Source organism: Setaria italica, chromosome VII (genome assembly GCF_000263155.2).
Source record: "Setaria italica strain Yugu1 chromosome VII, Setaria_italica_v2.0, whole genome shotgun sequence".
NCBI classification, from domain to species: domain Eukaryota; kingdom Viridiplantae; phylum Streptophyta; class Magnoliopsida; order Poales; family Poaceae; genus Setaria; species Setaria italica.
The window spans coordinates 29,439,605-29,458,216 of NC_028456.1; the positions used below are offsets into that span (position 1 = coordinate 29,439,605).

Below are 18,612 nucleotides of genomic sequence, written 5' to 3' on the forward strand. Positions count from 1 at the left end.
GAGGGCATCGGAACCGCCGCGGGGGGCCGCACACCTGGTGAGCGGCGCGTTGCCTGTTCAGCTCGCGCAAGCATTTGGAATCAGTCGTGGGCTCGTGGCCCCGTGCCCAGACGATAATTAGGCGGCCCGCATCCCACCAGAGATTCCCCTCTGCGAAAGGCCCAGGGCACCGCGCCGCTCCCCGCCCGGAGCGTTCGCGAGGCCACTGGGCCACTGGCCATCTCCGTCGCCTATCTATTTCGGTAGGGATCGGATACGAATACTCGCCTATCCATTTCCGGTAGGGATGCATCAGAGCACTTTTACCGTCGCCTCTCTGCTGATCGATCGTCGTCTTTGCCAACGGGTAGTGCTAGACCAGGAGACCAGCTGCTACTAGTGCCTTACAAACACGTAGGCAAATGACGAGAGATTTGTCTATACTGGTAGTACATTCCACTTCTCTTTACTCGACAACCTTATTGCTTCGATACAAACGCGAACGCTACGCTTATTGCTCCGTACAAACGAATGTATCAAATGGAAAGCACACGCACAACAATGCTCTGCATACTGCACACTCGGATACTATACGTCGTCGTCAATAGGCGACACTCCCGGAACAATGAGCGTGGAGCAGCGCTCTTTACACCGCCGGCCGGCCGCCTCGGTCAGGGCCCATCAGGAACGGAGGCGGTCGTCGTCGGGCAGTACGACGCGCGCGGAGTCCCCGGGCTCGCAGACCAGCACGCGGCGATCCGCGGGGATCCTGGAGACCAGCTCGGGCTGGGCCTTCTCGTACTCGGCTGCAACGTACGCGGCCGCCGCCTCCGCGCGGTCGCTCTCCACGATCGCCAGGCAGCATCCCCTGAAGCCGGCGCCGCTGAACCGTGCGCCGAGGACGCCGGGGGCCTTGAGGAGGATCTCGTACAGCTGTATCATCTCTTTGCTCCCTGCATATCTCAGAGAAGCCATTTGCGTCACGGGCAAATACCAGTATAATGTCATTAGCGAGACACTGTAAATGTAGCACACAGTCCGATGTGTTTTAAGCAACTTACCGCATTCGTAGTTGAGTATGGAGCTACGGCCAGATGCGGAGATCAACTGCCCAAGTTCTTGCAGGTTCCCACGAGCCCATGCGTCTCTACCTGAACAAAGATCGGCAACTAACTGTCAGGCCATTGCACGTCCATTCAAGACTTGCATTTAGATATACAAAGTAAAAGAGTGAAGTGTCAACTGTTTCTAGGTAGCACACCCAGTGAAACCGTATGATAACGCGAAATAAGCAAGTAATCAGTAGCCAGTAAGGCTAAAAAAGAAGCCTAGTCACTGAGGTCTTGTCAAATATACCGAGATACAAAAGATAACAGATGCAATGTAAAATGATGACTATTTTCGTTTCAAAAAAATATAGCGATGACTATTTCTCCCTGATGTGAATAGGCCAAGACACCAAAAGTCCAGTTCATTCATGAATAATGCAAGGTCGTACTAGACTGCTAGTGCAGAAAGTTTGTTTAGGCAGACCATGAAGGTGGTCAAACACTAGTTCTTTGTTAAATATGCACTGTGTGGTTGAATATGGCCAGCATGGAAATATCAAATATGTCATGGTAAACAAGATGTGATTAGCTCACCCTTAGCGACACGCTTCATTTCAGAAAAGTAGTGCTCAGCTCTTCTGGAAAGATTTTCTTCCAATACACCCTGCACGAATAAATATGTTGGAAAACATGAAGAAATTTAAGAAACTGGAGCTAAAAGCGATAATTACCTTCTTGGTTTCATATACAACTGGGTCAACTGTAGTAACACAAAAGAAAATCTCAGAACAATTAGCTTATATATTGGGTCAGAACTAATATTACTTGTATTTACCGTTACGAAGTATATTTGGTGTATCTTCACAGCCTGCAGTGCTGGAATTCAAACGAAAATATTATAAAAAAGTTGCCTGCATTTTGAACATGACAACTACTAACTGATATGTAGAAGAACCACAAATTCCAACCCTTTCAAAAATGGACAACATAAGAGGACATTTATTTTCATGATGAAATCTAGCCACACTAACAGAGGAACTCACTGCAAAAGAGCACGGGCAGCCTCTTTGCACTCAAAAACTCGTGTATTATATCCACGCTTCTTAGGTAGATTATGCTGCAGCCCTGAAAATGCCAACAAAATCTTGAATGGTAGCTCTCCCTGAGGCTGCTGGCTTTTACTCAGCTCCGAGAAGTAGACGTGGGAAGGTGAAGCGGTCTACTCAAGTAAGAGAGTCTCAGTCACAACAAATATGAATAGCGAACATTGCACTGAACACTATCTAACAAAATATGGGAATGAAAAATGCAAACAATGAGACACTAGTCATAGTTAACACAATTAAGGAGCCCCACACTCCCACAGTTTAGTCTCACATCTCAGCAACAATTTGAACTCAAGTAAAAAGATGGTACTAGTGCACAATTCTCAATTATGTAAACACATCCCCATATGCATTTTCCTAAACAACTCAATGTCCACCTTAGAACATTGAAAGAAAAAACCTCATCATATGAGATAAGGAAATAAAATAAATTATGCGTAGGATGCAAATATTACCTTGCAGTCCATGAAGGTGAGATAACCATAGCGTGAAAGCAAAATGGCTGATGGATCTAGAATACCATTTTCAAGACCCAAATATTTATTTTCAATGGACCTGAGAAATAGGAATGTTAAGTGGAACCACCAAAATCCGAATGAACATGGATAATCTTTTTTGAGTGTAATATCATGAATAAGTCCAAAACAAGTAAAAACAGAACATTGTTGTACTAGGACATCAGTAAGGCATTAGCATATGGTGGCAGTAAGTTTATGCAGCTATTTGCAGAACTGTAGTTAAAACTGGCATCGACCATGTGCACTCATGTCCATCCATGAACTTTACCCTTATAGATATTAGCAACAATGAAACAAACTTACTTGTCCAACTGAATGTTATCCACTGGTGATATGACCAGATCATTTACATTTTCCAAAGCCAGCAGATAGGCTATGCCAACCTGTTGAGAAAAATAGATGGTAAGACGGATAGAAATCTTATGATCATATCCGTTAGGAAGATATTAATTATATTATGATGTCTTTTGAGGATATATTATAAGGGTACAAGCACAACAGCAAAATAAGTGGTCTTACACAACTTTTACTATGGTTGCCAAGTGACATAATGTGAAGCTGGGTTCAGCAAGAACACATTCCATTATCAATGATATACATGCTCGTGAGTTATAAATACCAGGATTTAACACAATTCCACATATTAAAAAATTACCACCAGGTGCAGCACCTTACTTAATTCCAAGCTCCATCATGTGATAAACAGGTCTAGCAGTAACTTTAACTCAAATTCATGTATGTAACATTAAAGTTAGACCACTGCAGAAGAACTAAGTTGGCTCCAGATTTTCCTTAATCTAAAAAAATGTAACATTAAAGTTAGCTTACCGCTGCAGAAGAACTAAGCCCTGAACTGTCTAATCCTTTCACCCCAGAAATATAGCCTATAATACCCTACATGAAGTCATTAGTCAATATTTTTGAAGCATATGACAATTAGGCTGCTAAAGATACAATTGCAGTGGAGTTACCTTCCTGAGATCATACCCACTATTTTGCAGAGCATAAACAGCACCTCTTGCATAGCTTTCCCAGTTTATGTTTTCTGGGTTATCAATAGGTTTTTGCAAGTCATCGACTCTGTCAAAAGAAAAGGGTACACACAACTTAGCTTGCTGATATTGAAAGATGAGCTAAGCCAGGATTCGGATATGAAAACAGTAGCTAGGTGGCTAACATGGTGAAAAAATGTTTTCAGAGAAATATAGCTATGTTTGACGTTACCTGAATTGTATAACACCTTTAAATTGACCAGATTGAAGTAAAACCTGCAAAAGAATAGGAAATTTGCTGATTTTAGAGATAATTACATAACATTATTCTTCAAGAAAATAGGGACCCAATCAAACTTCTACTTTGTGTGGAGACCATATATTCTGTTTTTTATTGTACATACAGCAAACATATAAATAGAACACCAAAAAAGGTTGCCAGGGTAGTGCAGTTGATTATTTCAGCATAAAGAGTTATCTAGGAATTTCAGAAAGCCTTCATAAAAGGTAGTATATTTACCAACCTCAGAATCATTAGAGGGCACAAAACCAAGAAGTACTCCATAATTTATGGTCATAGCTGTGACTATTCCACCCTGCCAGATTGCATAAGAGAATTTAGTTAACAAGCATAGTCACCACCGAGATAATATTTCAAGACAAAATCAATTAGCAGCAGCATATTAGTTAAGCATTCGTTAGAATAAATTAATCGGTTTATACACTCTACTTAGACAGCCTTTACCACAGTTTTTTTTTAAAAAAAATGAAACAAAATGGTTGATATAAGGCTTGCACTAGTATCAATCAGTTTGAGATGATATGCTGCACGAAACATGACTTGCCACCCTTTTGTAGTACTGAGCCATCATGTAGCTTCGCGGAAAAAAACTTGGTAGTATCAATCATTCATGATTAGATATGCAAGCTTTAAGTCCTAATCAAAATATGTGAATTGGCTACATCTTCCAAATCAAGCCAGTTAGGGTTTTGTTCATTGGCAGTGATCAGGAACTACCTAGCATCATGCTGCCACTATAACTAGCTTGAAGCAATTTCCAAAGAATCACAAGCTATGCCAAACAGGGCCCTAACATCCAGATTATCATCAGTTACTAGCCTAATATTGTCGCGGGGGGGGGGGGGGGGGGGGGGATAATCAAATTCTGGTCAATATTGGAGGTCTACAGAATAGTACCACAATCTTTCCAAATATCTTATGACAATGTGATTTGTGGGAAATGATATGCAACTATTACTTCTGAATATGCCTTTGAATTAATATTGAAGAACACCTTTGTGGGAAATTTTACCTGATGATCAATATGAGCCCCCAATGGACAAATCCTGTAAGGGCAAGCAACTACCCTAACCTCTTTTTCATCTCTTCCACTTATCTCAGCCACCTTCTTCCGTACAATGTCAAGCTGCAATACCAGCAACAGGATGTAAAAAGGAATAAACCAGCAACAGGATGTAAATAAAGGAATACATTGACACATGCTAACAAGTAACAAGATGAGCTCAAGATCAACACCCTACACTAGCATGTAATTTCATTTACGTAGGAAATAACAGACTGCACCGCAATAGCATGCAAACAACCTCCCTGGCGACAGAAATCGCCACATGCCACTTGCTTACTTGAAACCGCTAGGTGTTCGAGAACTACAGGTCATCATACTTCAACTCGAGCCATCAATGTCAACACATTGTATGAAAAGCACAGTGCATATCCATTTGTTTCAGAAAGGGGAAAGGCAGCACCCTTCCTTTCTCTCCTCGACACATCCATCATAAAAGCAAAAGCACGGTGTGATCTTATCCCAAAATACGCCCAGTCTCAACGGCTAGCACCCAGCTTTCCCACATTAATTCCAAGCGACGTCCTGTGTCCCAATTTTGATGAAATGTGTGTCTATCTAAAAAAGAATATTCGCATGCAGCAAACTACCAAAACTGCACACCAGCAAAAGGGCTATCAACTTAATCAGAACAAAAAGGACACGTATCTGCAATTAGCAAGCACAAACAGAACCGAATCCAGAAAGACTGCTCGGTATAGAGATTAATTAAGTGACAAACAAATGGAGTGGTGGCAGAGCTATCAATTAGTGCAGCCAGCCATCGACGCCCGGTCCCGGGCATACACAGCATGTCGGTCGGCATCCCACAATCCCAATTCGCAACACGCCGCCTTCGCCCCTTAGTCCCTCGAGGTGGCCGAATCTACGCGGCAGGGAGGTCGAACCCCCACAAGCTACACCTGCAGCCCCATGCGAGTCGGGCCCCCTTGCCGGCGCAATGCCGCCTCACCTCCTCCGCTGCCGGCCACCGCGATGGGCCTCCTCCGACTCCGACTCCCTCCGGCGCCACCATTACTTGTCCACCCACCGCCGGTCGCGGCTCGCCGCCCGTGGCTGTGGTTGTCGCGCGGGTGGCGGCGCGGCCGCAGTAGCGCAGGCGGCAGGCGCAGCCTTGAGTGGTGGCGCGTGCGAGTGCGGGTGGCGTGGCGAGATCGTAATCGTACGTGGTGGGGTCGGGTCGGGTCGGGGTACTTCCAACTTGCTTTGCTTCAGGCCTCGGCCAGCTTTCTCCGATTTATCCCCACCGGGGTCGAGTCGAGGGAGTCGTTCATCGGCGTTCTCGGATTTGGGCCGGGTTGGCCTCTTTCCATGGCTGCAGTGGCCGTGCGGTGGATTTGGAGCTAACGAGGGGTAGTGGATTAGTGAGATCTCAACAAAGATTAGTAGCTACTGTACTAGCTAGTGGATCATCACTCTCACTCAGTCACTCGCCGCAAGTGGTAGCGTCGGGGGCTCGTGAGGGTGCAGCATGGTTCGTGTGTCCTGAAGTGCTGGGGCGGGGAATTTTATCTTTTTCGTTGCCGTGGTCTGATGACGGATGATGAGATGGATCCACGAGGATCGTGTGAACCGGCTCTGATCTGCTCCTGCGGTCTGCGGATGTGCTTCCGAGCTCTTCTGTTTGGTGCGTGCAGGGGATTGCGCCCTTGTGCAAGAGACGAGGCGCGCCGCTGTGCTTTTGTTGCACTCACCCAACCTGCCATCAGCGGCCAGCTAGATTAAGCCACTGCGCACATGTCACCTACCGCTACCGGATGTACGTTTGGGTATACAACAAGTGATCGCGAGGACAACGACAGAGCAGACGGTTCTTGTGCAGCTGTGCTGCGCCTGCGCCACGGCCGTGAGCCCGTGATCTGCACGCAGGCAGGACCACACACCGACACACAGCAAGGAGCCAAGGATGATGGGGTTTCTTCTCTATTCTCTTCTTCAGGTTTCTCCAGGTTTGAGTCATGATGGCCCAGTTTAACCGAAGATATTTCCGGGCCGTCGGAAGTCTAGGCCTCCTGGGCCAGCGGCCCCGACTCCATCATCATCTCGTCTAGTCTTCTTCTACATACAGCCCAACAGGGGGAGCGAACCCATGAACAAACACAAATGGCCCAGTCGTGCCAGCCCATTCATCATCATCCTACTCTTCTAGATAAAGGCAGCCCACAGACCAGCTTGACCCGAAGCTTCCGTTTCTCCATTTCCAAGTCAATACAGGCGTCAACACACAAGTGGAAGAAAGCATCGGGGAGAACATGAAGCCGCCATCCGCCATCTTTGCGCACGAACAAGCTCCGGCCGGCGGCGACTGACCGCGACGACGTCGGCGAGTCGGCAGCACTCGGGCACCTTCCTGGTGGTGGCTGGACCTGGACGACGAATAATCTTCGTTCACGGCGCGGCTCGGCCGGCGACTGACTCGATCGATCGCTTTCCCTGGGGTGGAACGGCGACTGCTGCCGGTAAGAACACGCTGCGGGCTGGTCGATGTCGACGCGTATTTCCAATCTCGTGGTCAGAGGTTATTGGCTAGGCCGAGGAATCTGCGGTTGCGTTCCAGAGATTGGAAATACGTTCTTGGCACGTCGGCAACGTGCCGAGATTGGGTCACGCTGATCGATCCTTGGGTGCACGTAATAGCTTGGAAGTACTCTGGTAGCAGCTAGCAGGTCCAAAGACTCCAAGCGATCGATCTCGCTCTGTCGCCTCAACCGTGACTGAGATCGTTCTGCATCGATCGAACTGTTTCTGTCAGTAAATTTTCTTGCTTTCGTATGGACCGGGATTCCTAGTGCCAATGACGCCGAAAGCTCGAGCACGCATGCAGCAGCCAGTTAAGCACTGATACTGTTGCAGGAAGGTAATTAACAGCTTAATCGTCGCTGCAGTGAGAAGCAAGGGGCACTGGAACTGGAACGAGGAGACGGTCGAGGCAGAAAATGAGTGTGCCAAACGGCTTTAATTTGCGTTCCGCCATTAATCATTCCTTGCCTGCGCTTTCGCGCGCATGCATGCGCGGTCGCCAATATTGATGCCGTGGCACGCGCCTGCGTGTGGTCGAGTGACGCGCATCCTCGGAGCTGCGGCACGACGGCTTTTGCTTCCACCTCCTAAAATTTTAGAAGCTAAAAAGTAACTAAAATCTGCCTAAAAAATCAAACACATCACCTAAATACTTCTAAAAAATTTCACCCCCTCCTAAAACCTCCTAAAATCCATCCTGAACCCCCACAACCCCGCCCACATCCCGAACGCACGCCTCCGCTCCCTCACGTCACCCCACTCCCTCGTGCCGCCAGATCCGTCACCCTCGTCGCCGCTCCCTCCCCAACCCCGCCACCGCTCCCTCCCTCCTCCACGCCGACGCCCGTCGGATCCGCCACCCCCGCTCCCTCACGCCGCTGCACGGGCCTATCGCGGCGCCCCCACTCCTCCTCGGCGCCAGCGGCCGCTCGCTCCCCCTCCGGTCCGCGCCCTCCCCCTGCCGGATCCACCGCCCCTTCGCGCCCAAACCCGCGGAGGCAGCGACGGCGTCGGGGTGAGCATGCGGCTGAGCGAGATGTACACGAAGGAGGAGCGGGAGCTGCTGGTGGAGCTGCGCGAGCCGCTGCAACAGAGCGAGAAGGACCGGAAGGGATGATATTTTTTTTTTGCGTGCAAGGGTAGCAGGGGCAGTAGGGAATGGCACCATGGTTCTTTTGCCACAGCATTTATTGCTTTTAATCAGTTTTAGGAGGTGGAACCAAACAAAAATTTTTAGAAGATTGCTAATTTTAGAAGCTAAAATTTTAGGAGCCCTGGACAGGCCCTACATTTGCGACTTTGGGGCTCGATCGGTCGACAACTTTTGCCCACGAAATCGAAAGGCTCGAGTTTAGGTCGCCGCATGCTCCAAAAGCACGAGAGACGCCAGAGGGTCCAAGCGACATACTGACATTGATGACCGAGTGCAGGCTCGTTCTTAATTTCCGTCGTCTACACACATAGCTGCTGCTGACGTAGGAGTACTGTAGTAGCATGAAAGATAGTGGATATAGAACAAGCACGCTCCAACGCCACGCCTCCATATATCTGATGATTATATGCATGCATGTGTGATGCTCCCTCAATTTCAAATTATAGTTTACTTTAACTTTGATCTTTTCTAAAAAAATATATATTAACACCTCTAGTACTAAATATGTATTTCGCGATGGATTTTAAAACTAAACAGATATTGTAAACATTGGTGTGTGTTTGAGTGTTTCCTACAAATAAACTTAGATCAATGTTAGAGGGATGCGACTTAAAAAGGCAAATAAAGTGTACTTGCAATTTGGAAAGCGAGAAACACAACTATTGTAGAACTACTATACTCACCGAGAGGAATTTTCGCTGAAAAGAAACTTCCAACAATGACATCGACGAGCCGCCAAAATATTCGCCGATCAGCTTTGACACGTCCCTTTCGTTCGTGTGCAATCACCTCTCGTTGAACGGTCGTGTGTTTAGTTGGAACTTGGAACCATGCATATCATATATATGTTTCCATGACAATTTATATGGTGCTACTCTGATGTGTATAGCGTCATTGTTTCCAAGGTCACGGTATAAAAAAGTTTCGTCCAATGAAGCAATGACAGGTCGAACGCGCCGTATGCGTGACGGGTGTCCATTTTTCAAAGTCGGGTCATCAGATTGACCGTTGGTTGGCGACAAAACGAGCCTCCTGTACGCAATACGCAATACTACTAGCTAGGGTTTGACTGTGCCAACTAATTTAACTGCCAGAGTACTATGCCAATTTCGATGTTGCAGTAGATGTATGTAGTAATTGCCGCATGCATGTTTTGCACAGTCTCCAAGCAACTTCGATACTTTGGGTTTCCAAGCACAACGTATCTTTTTGCATGCGGCGTGCACCGGCCTAGGTGATAGAAAGTCAAACTTAGACCAGCCAAGAATCTCACGTAGCGTAGGACGCACAAGTATTGGTGCCTGGTGGTACGCTGGTACTGATGTGTCGGTAAGGAACTATGGATAAAATGTAAAATTAGCAGTACAGCAGTACGTTGGTGGTTGCAAGTTACTGCTAGTGTAAGGAGTGCTTGGTTCTTTAGGAGCTTCTAAAATTTCTGTCACATCGAATATTTAGATACTAATTAGGAGTATTAAATATAGACTAATTATAAAACCAATTGTATAAATAGAGGCTAATTTGCGAGACAGATCTATTAAATCTAATTAGTCCATGATTTGACAATACGGTACTACAGTAAACATGTGTTAATGATGGATTAATTAGGTTTAATAGATTCGTATCGCGAATTAGCCTCCATCTATGTAATTGGTTTTATAATTAGCTCATGTTTAGTCCTCCTAATTAGTCTCCGAATATTCGATGTGACATGAATTTTAGTCCGGATTAAAGATCCAAACACCTCCTAATGCTAGCACTAGGAATACAATTTTTCCAAAACACAAACGCACAAGTCGTGAACTTGAATCAATATGGCAAGGTTACTGCCGAGTAAGTATAATGAGATGCTAATTGAAGGATTAAATTAACTTGAAGAAATATATTACTACTCTCTCCGTTTCAAATCGTAATCATTTTGATTTTTTTAAATACATAGATTTTGCTATGTATTTAGACATAATGTGTACTACTTAGATATGCATAGTAAAAAATCATGCATCTAGAAAAAGATAAAAAATAACTTACAATTTGAAACGGTGCAGATGGGAGTAGTAGTGATCATTAGTACACAATGGTTACCTTTTAAGTATTTTGAGACTTAATCTGAATTGATAGCTAGCATTTGGTCGATATGTGTACCACTCCGGCCATCCATTTTCAATTTCGTTGAGGTTTAATTAGGAGCTAGGGTTAGAGTTCTTGTTCTTCCAAACACACACACATCTGAGGATCAAAGGAAGTTACGGATATGATGTTCACAAACATAAAAAATATCATTGGGGGAGATTGGACTAGAAGAAGTCCTAGTGAACTATAGCAGCATACATGACAGCATGACACAGCTGATCCTCTCCCTCCCCGCTGCAAGAGAGAACAAAGTACATGCATGCGCATCACGAGCGGTTGCTAACTCTGCTTCCGCTGGATCTCAAAGTTTAATAGTACCTGGCTTAGTGTTGGCTAGCGGAATAGTTGCATGTTCTTTTCCTTCGGAATTGCTGTATCACGTTTCCGTCCATAAATGCCTCGAGCAAGGCCGGCTACCAAACAAAAATATAATTCGGAGGCAGGCACGTACGGTAACGTACCCGCGCCAGCAGAGATCATCGTGATGCCAAGGAGGAATCCACATGCATGACCTGCATGTTTCACTGGTTACTGATGATCACTAACACTGTTTGATTTGGTTTGTACAGTATATCATTGGAAATTAGAGCAAAGGATTTATTTGCATGCTAAAGCAATGTTGATGTTCTTTTTTTTTTAAAAAAAAGCCATGTTAGTGTCGATTTCGTCCCCATCTGGATGTACGCACGGCATCCGCGTCTTTGTGGTTTGTGATCACGGTTCGTGTTTCGCCACGTATCAGTCACCAGGGGCTCGTTGTCATCAGTGGGCCGGGGTTTCACCTCGTGGTAGCAACTTTCTAGAGACTACGTACGACCGGTTCTGAAGAATGATATTATAGCAACATTATGAAGTGGAGGTACTTCCGCATGTACTTGACAAAGCGAAAATAATTGTGCTTGCTTAGTTGGTTTAGTGACGAGAGATGCTCTCGTTAGTGCCGATCTTACTGGAGGTTCAAGTGTGTCACGTGCCTCACCGCAATTTGCGACTAATTTACAACGAAAAACAAACCGGAAAAGGGCACAAAAAAATGTCGTCACACGTCGGTTGTCACAAGTCACAGCTCGCAACTATCTCGCCGCGGACTCGGTGTGAGGACTCCACATGACATGGCGCCTGAGACAGTACGTATGCGTAGTAACAGGAGCAGCCACATGTCAAGTTTTTTTTTTTTTTGAGGTAGCCACATGTCAAGTTGTCATCAGCCAAGTGTCGGCCGTGCATGTTAGCTCTTTGGTTCAATAACACAAACAGAAACACAGATGCTTTCATCTGATGCACTGCCAAAATTGATTGTAGCTAGTAGCTTTTGGGTAGCGAGGAATGGGCCAAATTCTCAGAGCAGAGACTAGCGATGCAAGAAAGGTGAAAGGGAATCCGCCGCTACACTGACCAAACCAAAATGATTGGTCTCTTCCTGCCGGTTCGGTTTCCCCGTCGTGATCCCAAGTAATAATCCATCAATCTTACCAACCAAATAATGATCATCAACCTCACCCTTATACGAATAAAATCAATCACCAGCAACTCCTGCAGAGACGACGAAGACGATGCAACGAACACCTTGCCATGAGACACTTGCCCCCGCGTTTAACCACCGCAGTGGCGGTGTTTAGACTTTGCTTAAGCATCAGACTAAAAAACACAGCCATCATGTGGTACGTTCGTACAGGACAACACGATCAGTAGCGCCGGTGCAGGAGAAGGGCGACGCCGTAGATCCCGAAATCTGAAGGCCGGGCAGATTAATGTATCCAAGTCAATGCTGTGCCATTGCCAACCGCCAAAATGATTAGGGCAATCACAGGCAGCTGGCTGGCTAAGCTCAGAAAATTAGTGCTAGTATAGTGCTTGGCGGGTGCATTATTCAGTGTGCTCATCACATGTTGCTAATGCCTTCGATCACCTGCCATGCATGTTCTTCTGATCTCTCTCTCTCTCTCTCTCTCTCTCTCTCTCTCTCTCTCTCTCTCTCTCTCTCTCTCTCTCTCTCTCAATGCGTACACCGTACATCCAGCAGCAAATCCAGAGGAGGAAGAAGATGGCCAGTCATATGGAGCCCCTAGACACGCATGCAGGCCTCGCTGGATTCCTGGCCGCCCAAAGCGCAGAGGCTCTGACACCGGCGAGCTGCTGTGGATCTGCAGCAGAGGCTAGAAAATTTGGTCAACTGGTGGTTTTCGAAGCAAAGGCTTGTTGGAGATGGTAAGGGTAAGCTCTGCAGCAGAACGGCAAACGCTTCGTTTGACTGAATATTTGAGCTCAGGTGACTGACGGTAGATTTGCAGCGGTTTTCGATCCGTTTTCCCTGGATCTGAACCGCCGACGGTGCTTGGGCTCCTCGACAGAAACGCAACAAACTTTCAGATAAGCTTGCACATTGCCCGGACTGACACCAAAGGCCGCATTTTGCCCTAGATGGCATAGCCACGAGAAGCCTATTCAGATTCCCCGGACTGGCATTCTCTTTACGTACGCAGAAACCTCAACTTCATTCATTAATCGACAGAGCGAGGAAATCACAAAGAAAAAAAATACAAGGTGGGACCCACCGGAGGAAGAGCCTCAACTGGGGCCCACCACCCCACTCCTTCCTTTAAATCCCCACCTCCATCGGCGCCGCAGAGCTCCACAACCACAGCATCACAACGGAACCCGTTGGAAACGCCCCCAAGACCCACCATAATTTCCGTCCCCCCCCCCCCCCCCCCCCCTGTTCGTAGCCAAGAGAAGAAGAAGCGGAAATGGAGCAGTCCGGCGCAAAGAAGTCGAACAAGATCACCGAGATCGTGCGCATGCAGCAGATGCTCAAGAAGTGGCGCAAGCTCTCGGTCGCCCCCAAGCACCCCGGCTCGCCCACCGCCGGCTCCGGCGCCGATGCCAACGGCGGCGGCAATGCCGGCGAGAGCAAGGCCAAGAAGTTCCTGAAGCGGACCCTGTCCTTCACGGACAGCCCGCCCTCGGGCTCCCCGCCGCCGCCGCCCAAGGGCCACCTGGCGGTGTGCGTGGGCCCCGCGATGCAGCGGTTCGTGATCCCAATGGAGTACCTCAAGCACCGCGCCTTCGCGGCGCTGCTGCGGGAGGCCGAGGAGGAGTTCGGGTTCCAGCAGGAGGGCGTGCTCCGCATCCCCTGCGAGGTCCCCGTCTTCGAGACCATCCTCAAGGCCGTCGAGAAGAACAAGAAGGACGCCGCCTTCTGCTACTGCAGCGTCGAGTACGCCGCCGACGAGGTCGGACGCGGCACGCCCAACAACCCGCTCTGCAGATAGGTGGAGCCTAATAACGAAGCAAAACAAAAGAAAATGTTCTGTTTTTTCTTTTACATTCTTCTTGTGTTTTGTAAGCGTGGTGTGGTGAGGGATGAATCGATAGTATCTCCCCCCGCGGATTAGAGTTACTGCCAGATTTTATCTCTGTTGAGCTGAACCATCATGGATGCAACTGGACTATCGAAAGATTGATTGGAACGAAGGATTTTTCTGTGTTCTGTTGAAAGGCAATGAGTAGGAACTACCCCTAACTGAAAGATTCGATTTTTTTTTTGTCCTTTCATCACCCTTGATTTGCAGTAATTGCCCTTTTATCTTTATGCAGTGCATCACGGTTGTTTATAGAGAATCTTGACTAGTTGCGCATACTGCATTGTACTTGTACTTCATCAGGACATTTGTGTACTATTATAATGAAATGGTTGCAACTTAAGAATTAACTTGTGGTATAGTTTGATCAGAGGCTGTAATATCAGTTGTAATTAAAAGCAATCACGATTATTGTTATTTTTTGTTCAGAGGAGAGCCTTTTGACTAATACTTCCTCCATCTCAAAATAGTATTTTGTTTCGGTAGGACAAGACTTTGACCTACAATTGCTTTATATTAATATATATCATTTATATGATGCGGAATTACAATCATAATTACTAATTGGGTACTTTTGAATACAAATCTAATAACATCAATTTTGGATCACACAAGTTAATATTCTAATAGAGTAATCGTTGGTCAAATGCCTTATATTTGAGATGGAGGGAGTGAGTACTCCTCATGAGGGCAACGACGCAAAGTATGTGGTAAGCATTGATCAAGACTTACCTGAACGAAGGAACAAGCAACAAGCTCGGATACTGATACCCTGCAAATTGACAGCCAATCGTTTGGTGGAAGAACTGCAGGGATAATGCAACTTTCGAATTTCTGAAAAAGGTCGTGGAAGAACTGCAGGGACAACGCAACCTTCGAATTTCTGAAAAAGGTCAGTGATTCTAGAGAATGCACCGGTGCACTTTGTTCCCAATCAACAGCTAAGTTTACTGATGAACGAGCGGGGAATCAACACCTGAGTCTGTTCAGCTCCTCTCTACTAAATCCATCGAGCCTACATATTCCTGATGAAATTCAGATTTGGCGCCCGTTTGCTACATCCTGTTCTGTATATTTCGTGGTTTGGGTTTTCATTGTGTCTTCAAGAAAAAAGTTTGGCACAATATCTTCAGTTCTCAGAGCTTCATGGTTATCTGAGCTTTCCATTTCGTTGCAGTTCTTTTTAAACCTTATATTTTTTTTAAACCTCCATTTTGTTGCTGTTGCTTCTTTGATTTTTCTCATCTTAGGCGGTGCAAGTTCTCTCTAATGATCTAATCCACATTATCCTTGAGAGATCTGTACTAATTTTTCCTTCTTTTCAGGTCAATGTTTTTTCTGCTGTTTTCCGCTTTAGCGTTGGCTTGAACGCAAAGGAAAAGTGGAGTGCCTTTTTCTCAATTAAAAGGAACAGCCTAATGATTTCATCTGTCATCTTATCAGTACATTTTCAATAAATGTGGGGAGAAAATTAGTCCTTGAAGTAGAAGAGACCTCCATATTACTCCAAGAAAAGTGGCTTCACACCCCTGATCGCTCGCCGACCTTATATCTTCTTCGCTCAAAAAGGTCCATCAGCTGGTCCAACAATTCATCTCGATAAGGTGCCGCAGCTTCGCCTCCCAATGCAAACGCATGCTGCACCTCGCCGGAGGTCTACTATGCCTACGTTGAATTTCCGGTTAGGAGCACAAGATTGTTACGCCCGAGAAGCGTAGATGCCGATCCCCTGAAGTCCAACCCAATTATGCAACTTCTTTATTTTGAAAGCTTCAGAAGCTTCAGTCCAACTCAATTATCCAGTGACAAGGATACGAAATTGTGAACGGATGGCCGGTTGTCAAGAACTTGGCCTTCGACTTCTGCACTCTTTACACACAAATATCAGTGATCAAGTGGATTTCACCCTCTGGAAGGAATGGCTTGAGCTGGTCAGTTATCAAGGCTGGAAGCTGAGATTGACAGTTCTGAACATTCAGACTGTTGACAACTGCAATGTAAAAACTTTATCTTATCCGGTTCTGAAAAAAGAACTGCCACCATTTTCAACCGTTGCACATCTGAACTCTTCCTTGGATTTCATGCCAATCCCCATGAGCTAATGAGCCTCTCAAACCGCAAGAGCCAGCCATGTGAGCTGGGCATGTGCCCTGCACGTTGCGAAGTGCCAAGCAAGTCATGGAGATTGTCGTCGTCCCCGTAGGTTGGGGTGGCGGATTAGTTTTATGGGCATCGATGGGTTGCCAGCCATTGCCAAGTCAAGTACCTGCAAGGACGGTCCTTCTGATGCGGCTCCAGTACCTGCACTGCACTGCATCTGCGTTGGATCCCACGGATCCATTGAATTGCTGTTACCAAGGCACGAGCAGCACATTGCGTCGCAAACTACCAGTGGTTGCCGGCTGCCGCTGCTTGTTCCTCGGCAGCCGGGTCGCCGCATGTGGGATTCACGCGACTGCCGATGAGGAGAACTGGCCTATGCAATCATAGACAGTAGGATACTGACTAATCTCCTCCAGCTGCCGTTGAGTATGCTGATAAGGAAATAAGAGCAGAATAAAAACTTTGCTATGGGGAATACGGTATTGCAGGTGATTGAAAAAGTGTTTTTTTTGTTCCTTCCGCAGAAGAAAGTATTAACATTGAAAATAAGGCTGAATTGTGAGACATCAGTGACGTGTGAAATAGACCTCTTTTTATTTCACATGTAAGGTGCAGAATTTTCCAATAGAGTGATGAAAGCAACAATTGCTCAAGTCGTATGGCTTATCATGGAACTAAAGAAGTATTACTGAATGGAACACAAAGGAAGCTTGAGTCAACTTTGCATCTTAACTAAAGAAGTATTACTGAAGAATTCAAAGCTTGAAGTTAGACTGCACATTTGGTTGTTTTCAGCTGCTGTTAATAGTTAATTGAAGGTAAAGAACGGTGGATCACTGTCTTCAATTGACAGGCAAATGATCATCTTCCTTCATCTGCCTGAAGCCCTGAATGAAGTTTCTGGTTGTAGGATTGTAGCATAACAATACAAACAAGTTGGCCACATCAAGTTAGCAGCAACAAACAACCACCGTGCTCACTGCTCCTGGCCTACTGATGAGTGATGACAGTTATTCGGCTGAAACAATAATTCGGATCGGTTTCATTTATCGCAAACATCGGAGCGTGAACGAAATGAGTTTGCCATGCAAGGACATGTGACAAGGCACCTCCATTTGAAGGCAACACACAGCTCGCATTACTTGCTGTGCCCTACTGATGGATGGCCAGGGAGATCTTGTTCATGTGCTGCTGTTTGCAACTGCCGATGACACAGAAGCATGAGAAGCTTATGCAAGTTGTTGTTGTTTATTCGCATGTGATGAGATATGGAGAAGATTTTTGCTGGTGCTTTGTTTCGAAATCGTGTCGGAGTATGTGTGCCTGAGTTGCTGCTTGCACAAGAGAACTGCAGACAGATGCTACAAGTGAAGAGAAGAGGCACGTTGGTTGTACCAAAGAGAGAAGATATGGAAGCACATGACCTAAATCCTCTCCACATTTTGTCCCAAGTTTCGTGTGCAATGAAGTATAAGAAGGCTTAATCCTGATACTTATCATGTGAGAAGATATCAATGTTTCTTTCAGAACCTGTTCGGCATGCCTACTATATCTCTGAAAGCGGAAGAGAAGTATTGATCATGACGGCAAATTGCTCCAATGTCTTCCTATACTGAAGAGAGCTACCAGCATGCATCACTTAGTACTGATATCATTCACGTGGCACGATCTGAGCTCATCTTGCTGCCTAAATCCTGTAGCCTAACTACACCAATGCAACAGATGAAATTGTGCAGTCTGAGCCGTTTATCCAGGGGCGAGGTTTCTTCAGTGCAGATAAGATGACTGCATATGATACGCTATCAGAATCACAGCTTCAGACTGACCTAACAACGAGACAGATGAATCACTGAAAGATCTGCAGTTCGTTCGCAGCTGCATCAACTCATGAGCACACATGGATTCAGACATTGCGTCCATGCCATCCACGTGACGGCGGTACGCCAAAGGCTTCGGCTCCACGTTTTGCTGTCTTCGGTGCTAGCTGCCATAAGGATCCTTTGAGTAATCACATTTGTCCAGAAATAAGCAGGCAGAGAAGCCATTCAAAAATGTTCAGTAAAGTGGTTGGCCCTACTGCATGCAGGAATCGGATTCATTCAAAGTGCAAAAGCGAGCATCGAAGCATATGAACCTTTTCATTCACACCATCTGTTTTTAGCAAATTGAGGTGCCATCATCGCATCATCTACTCCCGTCGATGTCATGATGGTGACGAAAGCGAAATGGTAAGGAGCTGTTGTTTGAAAAGGCGCTGACGCTGGCACGCTGCTGCTTAGTTTGGAATGTCAACCCTGCTTTCGTTTCCATTTTTCTTCGTTGCTTTTTATAGATGA

The 18,612-nt window shown here is 46.2% G+C and overlaps 2 protein-coding genes across 4 annotated transcripts; one reads left to right on the forward strand and one right to left on the reverse strand.

Moving 5' to 3' along the window:
* Nucleotides 1–412: 412 nt before the first annotated feature.
* LOC101758452 (galacturonokinase) lies at nt 413–6,371 on the reverse strand. 3 transcript variants are annotated; one of them, XM_004976686.4, is made up of 14 exons: nt 5,961–6,371; nt 4,958–5,071; nt 4,169–4,240; nt 3,877–3,920; nt 3,624–3,732; nt 3,481–3,546; nt 2,956–3,035; nt 2,590–2,689; nt 2,072–2,247; nt 1,864–1,904; nt 1,760–1,788; nt 1,623–1,692; nt 1,041–1,130; nt 413–932 (listed from the first exon to the last, which is right to left on the reverse strand). In XM_004976686.4, exons 1-14 carry the CDS (start codon nt 6,021–6,023, stop codon nt 661–663), a joined length of 1,326 nt encoding a protein of 441 aa, XP_004976743.1. In that variant the 5' UTR covers nt 6,024–6,371; the 3' UTR covers nt 413–660. The 3 variants fall into 3 exon arrangements, with proteins under 3 accessions (XP_004976743.1, XP_022684487.1, XP_004976744.1); XM_022828752.1 differs by lacking the exon at nt 5,961–6,371 and adding an exon at nt 5,289–5,431; XM_004976687.3 differs by lacking the exon at nt 5,961–6,371 and adding an exon at nt 5,187–5,329.
* A 7,134-nt stretch (nt 6,372–13,505) lies between these two features.
* On the forward strand, nt 13,506–14,523 carry LOC101759405 (auxin-responsive protein SAUR50). The gene has a single exon (XM_004976688.3). The coding sequence runs from the start codon at nt 13,559–13,561 to the stop codon at nt 14,081–14,083; it is 525 nt and encodes a 174-aa protein (XP_004976745.1). The 5' UTR covers nt 13,506–13,558; the 3' UTR covers nt 14,084–14,523.
* The last annotated feature ends 4,089 nt before the right edge of the window (nt 14,524–18,612 follow it).

Bases quoted from the DNA above. Each gene is read 5' to 3' on its own strand.
- LOC101759405 (XM_004976688.3), top strand. From the start codon at position 13,559: ATGGAGCAGTCCGGCGCAAAGAAGTCGAACAAGATCACCGAGATCGTG.
- LOC101758452 (XM_004976686.4), bottom strand. From the start codon at position 6,023: ATGGTGGCGCCGGAGGGAGTCGGAGTCGGAGGAGGCCCATCGCGGTGG. The intron at 1,789-1,863 runs GTAAATACAAGT...GTGTTACTACAG, and splicing joins ACCAAATATACTTCGTAACG to TTGACCCAGTTGTATATGAA. The intron at 933-1,040 runs GTAAGTTGCTTA...TGAGATATGCAG, and splicing joins CATACTCAACTACGAATGCG to GGAGCAAAGAGATGATACAG.